General features: G+C 42.0%; 1 protein-coding gene across 1 annotated transcript in view; it reads left to right on the forward strand.

Annotated features, from left to right (window-relative positions):
- Positions 1-4979, forward strand: part of Nln (neurolysin) — a 78689-nt gene extending 73710 nt beyond the window's left edge. The window contains exon 13 of the mRNA XM_057790102.1: positions 3041-4979. Coding sequence (XP_057646085.1) covers positions 3041-3175 — 135 coding nt within the window. The 3' untranslated portion in view covers positions 3176-4979. The remainder of the gene's footprint in view (positions 1-3040) is intronic.
- The last annotated feature ends 1021 nt before the right edge of the window (positions 4980-6000 follow it).

The raw sequence follows: 6000 nt of genomic DNA on the forward strand, positions 1-6000 counted from the left end.
CTTTGTGAGATGTTGCATCTTGGGAGAGATCTTAATGTTTTGTTCTTTTTCTGTAATATTTGAAGTATAAATACCTTAGTTTTTTTGTTTGTTTTGTTGTTGTTTGTTTTGTTGTTTTTGAGGCGGAGTCTCCATGTATAGCCTTGGCTGTCCTGAAACTTGCTGTGTAGAGCAGGCTGGCTTCAAACTCAGATATCTGCCTGATTGTGCTGGAATCAAATGAATGGTATATATTACATGCAGAGCTTGGACATGGAGTGTCTGTGAAAAACTGCTCAATATTGCCAGGTGTGCGGGACACAGCTGCAATCTCAGTGCTTGGCAACTGAGGCGGGAGCAGAAGGATTGGAGACCAGGTTACACTATATAGTTCCTGTCTCAGAGCTAATAGCAACAGTAATAATAACGGGCAGTTGGAGATGTAGCTCAGATGGGTGAATGCATGCCTAGCATCCAGAGACCATTGAATCTGATCCCAAGAACTGTGTAAGCCCGGCATCGTGCTGATGCTTCTTATCTCAAGACCCGTTATTATTGACGTTGGGTGATAGATAGCTGAGGATCCATTACACTGTTCTCTCTACTATTCATGTATATTTTGTTTTCCTTATTACAAGCTATTAAGTATTTTTGTAATTTTATAAAACTGTCATCCGTTGTCTGTACCGTTTCCACACTGCTGTGCCCACACAGAGCAGGCTTCCCTTTTCCACACAGCAGTTTAACCCTGCGGCCAGACTGAAGCACACTGAGCAGTGAGGGAAGGGACTAAGTACCTGTGGACTAGGGAACTCTGGTCTACCTCCTGGAGTGGTAGAGCCTGTGACAAGGACAGCCAGCTGCATTTTAGAGTGGCAATTGCTCTTAGAGTGGGGACATTACTGTAGACCATGTAAAGGAAAAAAATAGGATTTTTTTATGATTTATTTACCTTTGTTTTATGTGCATTGGTGTGAAGGTTTCAGATCCCCTGGAACTGTCTTTACAGACAGTTGTGAGCTGCCATGTGGGTGCTGAGAATTGAATTTGGGTCCTCTGGAAGAGCAGTCAGTGCTCTTAACCTCCGAGCCATCTCTCCAGCCCAAGGAAAAAAAAATTGAATTGTTAAATGTGTTCTCTGTACCAAAATGACACAGACTAAACTGAGCTCCAAGTCCTCATTGGCACAGTTATTCAATAGCAGTAGCTAATGGACCCTTCCTTCCTTCCTCCCTCCCTCCCTTCCTTCTTTCCTTTCTTCCTTCTTTCTTTTTCTTTTTCTGAGACAATGTTTCTGTATGTAGCTCTGGCTGTTCTAGAACTCACTCTGTAGACTGTTTAATTGCTTATCCCTACCTAGAATTCAAACTATTAACTGTGAGCTTATGTCATCATGTCCAGCTCAGTACACCGGGCTGCATGTGGCTGAGAATAGCTATGAATATATATGACAATCCAAAATAGATTCATCAGTTTACCTAAAATGTTTTGAGGGATTTTGATTTTTTTCTTTTTTTGGTTATTTTGTTTGTTTGTTTTTTTAATCTTTTTTTCCTAGTAATGCCATTGCAGGGTTCTTACGTGTAAACTTTATAAATGTCATCAACCTGTCACAGTGTCAAAAGATTGGACACATCAGCTAGATTAGTGGTTGTCAGCCTGTGGGTTGCGACCCCTTTCAGGTCAAATGACCCTTTCACAGAGTTCTTCTAAGACCCTCAGAAAACACAGATATTTACATTGCCATTCATAACAGTAGCAAAATTACAGTTATGAAGTAGCAATGAAATTTTTGTTTGTTTGTTTTTGTTGTTTTATTTGCTTGTTTTTCCGAGACAGAGTTTCTCTGTGTAGTTTTGGAGCCTGTCCTGGCACTCGCTCTGTAGACCAGGCTGGCCACTCACAGAGATCCACCTGCCTCTGCCTCCCTGATGTTGGGATTAAAGGTGCGCACAACCACTGCCTGGCCTAACAAAATTAATTTTAGGGTTGAGGACCACCACAACGTGAGGAACTGTATTAAAGGGTCACCGCATTAGGAAGGTAATAAACACTGTGATAAGTGATTTTTAAATTACAAGTGATTCTTATTTATACATGAAAGACAGCCCCCAAAATTTTGTCAGTTCTTATTTCCTGACTCTTGTAGGACATTAACTTGGTGGATTTCTAATTATTGTCTAACTTAGTGGATTTCACTCATGTTTTGTTTTATATAAGTCCTCTTATGGCTGCAACAAGCAGGATCTTGTGTTCATTCCAAGCTGAAGCTACTTTATCTCTGGCAATTCTCTAGTTCTTCCTGTGCGCAAAAAAATTATTGGCCCTATTGATGAAATCACACAATAGATATAAACGTGAGTGGTATCTGTTTATTTTATATGTGCATCTGGAATTAGGACTCACTGAATTCATTACAAGGACAATGGAAGGATGTGTAGCAAAGGTAAAGATGCTGAGCGTTGTTGCTGAGCCACAGCTATTTTCTTTCAGCTTATCTGTGTGTTTATGTAAACAAAGCAGAACTGTGGTTTAAAATCCCAGACTTCCATCTCCTGTCAGACCGGTTCTGACCCCTCAGAAATTCTTGTCACTTGACCATTTATAATAAGGGTGGTTGGGCTTCTTTGTGGGGGTTTTGTTGTGTTTTTCCATGAGCCTGCTATAGAAATACCTGAAACCATGCTCCTGCCTCAAAGCACACACAGCCGATTTAACGTCTGCAACCCTTGCTCTGCTAACCTCTCCGAATCTCGTTGGAAGTGGGCTAACAGGCAGTCGGAGACTGTGTTCCATTTGGCTATTTGGCGTGTAGGTTCACAGCTGGGAATCTAAGGACACAAGACAATAATAGTGGACAGGGTAGAAGCCTGAGGCTGAAGCTGCAGACCCCTTAGCTGCAGGAAGGAAGGGTTGAGCTGCCGCGTCGGCAGGAGGGATTGTCTAGACCGAGTCAAACTGCAGCCCCTCTTCCTCACTCTCACCCCTTTCTCCCTATGCCTGGGGACTTAGGGGATTGCTTCGCCCGTGAATTATTAGGCATGATGTTTTCTTTTATTAGGTTGGAATGAAATACAGAAACCTAATCCTGAAACCTGGGGGATCTCTGGACGGCATGGACATGCTCCAGAATTTCTTGCAACGTGAGCCAAACCAAAAAGCATTCCTAATGAGTCGAGGCCTGAATGCTTCATAGACCGGGGGGATCCTGGGAGCCATCCATGTCTGGAGGACAAATCAACACCGCCATGTGGTGCCGGCCTGGAGACTGAAGGGAGGTTTACAAATGAAAACTTAGATTTCTATTGATTTGCTTTTGTTTTTTAATTTTAAAAATTATACAGATATAAATGGAATTATAAATACTGTGACCTAAGAAAAGACCCACTAAAATAATTGTACTATAAAATTTCATAAAAATGGATTTGATTTCTTTTGATAAAAGTTTCATATGAATGTAATTTGATTTTTTTACTATTATAATCTAGATAATATAATGTAAGAGGGCTAAGAATTTTTTAATTGAATCACAAACATGATATAATTTGATCCTTGTTATATCTTGAAGTTTTATACTTGAGATTTCTGAACTGATAAATGAATCATCACATTCTCACTGGTAAATGTTTTCTCAGAGCCCTGTGTCAACTTTGACCCTCTGCCTCCCAGCTGAGTGTCACTTGCCTTTTCTGCACATCTCAAGGCCAGCAGAATCTATCTCAGTGTTTGTCCTGTACAGTGGGCTTCGCGAGTCTCAGCTTACTGTAACACCTAACTATGTTTCTCCACTTAGATTTGTTTTTTTCCTTTATAAAGTTCAATTAGGTAATATTTTTTAAATTTTAGTCCTACATGTTACAAGTTTTGTGTCTTGCACTAAAAACCCAATTCCACTTCCACATGAAAGATATCAAGTCTTTGGTTGAAGTCACAAGTGAGACAGAGTAATTTTGGATGTCTTTTGGATTCTTCTGTTTCTTTTATTTTTGCTCTGTATTTTTTTTTTTTTTTTTGCTTTTATTTTCTTTGTGTGAGGTAATATCTCACTATGGAGCCTGATTAGCCTGGAACTCATGGTAATTCCCCTGCCTCAGCCTCCCAAACCTTAGGAATGTGAGCCACCACATTCCACCTAATTCTTGCGTTCCTAACAACAGATTAGACTGTGCCTCCTACTGACCCCTCCCTGGATTCAGTAGGTAGATGCGCCGAGGGAGAAAGGACACTGGGTGGAGCCAAGAGTTTGGAAAACTCCAGAAAAGGTGCTTTGGAATAGGGAATTTGAGAACAGTTGCTCCCTAGTGTGGCGTGGACAAACGAGCTGTGGGGAAAGGCTCTCCAGGAGCTGCCTCGTGAGGTGATTTCTGAGTGAACCTCCGGATCGATTTCCAACTCAGCAGCAGATTAGTGCGCTCGCACCGTTTATTTTAGCCGGGGTCTACTCCAAAAGGAAACCAAGTAGGCTACCGAGAAGAAACTGTGAGTGAACTGTGAGCGTGCACTCTGCAGGGTCTTCACGCCATTCTCTTAACACGTACATGAGGAAGGACTTTGCTGGCTGGGGACAAAAGGAGAGCCCTTCGGTTCTCTAGACCAACTGGACTTTATGTTAAATAAAACATTATGTTGTGTAATAAAGTTACACACGGCAGAGAATGTCAAGGACTTGCACGCAGAAGGAAAGCCCTTTTTTCTGTAGTTTGGTTTTTGTGGTGCTGGGCAGCAAACCTCTGGCTGCTTCACCCATGCCAGCCAAGTGTTCTGTTCTCCCCAGCTGTGTTTACAGTGGTCTTAGAAATCTCTGGGAGCTTCTGATATCTTTGCCTACCCCCGTCCCCAACTTTTGTTTTCCACTTTCAGACAAAAGAAAAAATTCTCTCTTCAGCTTTTTACTGTTATTGCCCACTGCATCTCCTTCAGAATAACTATCGTGAATCTTATTTCACTTGGGAAAGCTAATGGTGGTGTGTAAAAGACTTGCACACAATAAAGTCACATCACTGTCCACAAGAACAAGCTCACATTTCTTTTGTGTTTTAATGTCAAAGCTTATATTTACAAGAGAACAGAGACACAGTGTGTCTCAGCCACCCAACCACCCAGTGCTGTGCATACAGGCGGATGCTACCATACTGTGTTTTTATTTGGTTGAATTTTCCAGGATGTTCTGTTTCCTGATAAAATGCAGGTTCAGCACACCTGTTCAGCCATGTTTTTCCCCTGTTCTCTGGCCGACGCCTTTTCCACCTACTAATTCCTGCAGCCCAGAGCCTGGCCTAAATTTCCTCCCATGCTACAGCGTCGGCAGCATCTGCCGTCAGAGAAGCTGTGTGCTGAAGAAAGCTCCCATCGAGTCATTTCGCTAGGAGCCTTAGTATCTCTGTCAACACGACACCTCTGACTGAGAGATATGACTGGATGGTTCGGGCAAAGTGGATTCTTAGCTAGTGAGTGTAGAGAGGGCATTAAAGTCCTTTAGCAAGAAGTACCTCTCAAAAGTATCCATATATAAGTAACAGCTGGAGTAGTTGCATATGATCATGATATTGAAATCAAAAGACTCCATTACTGAAACAAACTTGAGGTTAGTCGAATCCCATTGCCAGGCATAGGTAAGGCCTCTCTGGGATAATGTTACTTGGCAAACAAAAGTCTTGGCAATTTCTGGCCAAATTTCAGTATCAGCTCACTTTTTAGCATACTTGGTGGGAAAGCACAAAGCCTTTGAGGACTGGAAGAAGTTCATTACCAGATCAAAAGTCCCTCTGGATTTCAATTTGGTAAGCTCCTGAGAGGACTGGAGTACTGTGTTCCGTTCTAGGAGCCACAGTTTGAGCAGGCTTGGGTTAAACATTACAGTGTTTGGAGACACGGGGACAAGACGGTGCTGACTTTGAAAATAGCCCTCCATAGGAAGGTTCTTCTGGAGCACGAATTCTCACTGTCTCAAATACTTGCACAATATGGGAGAGCTGATGTCATAGCTAACAATGTTAGAGCTTAACGGTAACGGTTAGAAAA

The sequence above is a fragment of the Chionomys nivalis genome, chromosome 15 (genome assembly GCF_950005125.1).
Source record: "Chionomys nivalis chromosome 15, mChiNiv1.1, whole genome shotgun sequence".
NCBI lineage: Eukaryota > Metazoa > Chordata > Mammalia > Rodentia > Cricetidae > Chionomys > Chionomys nivalis.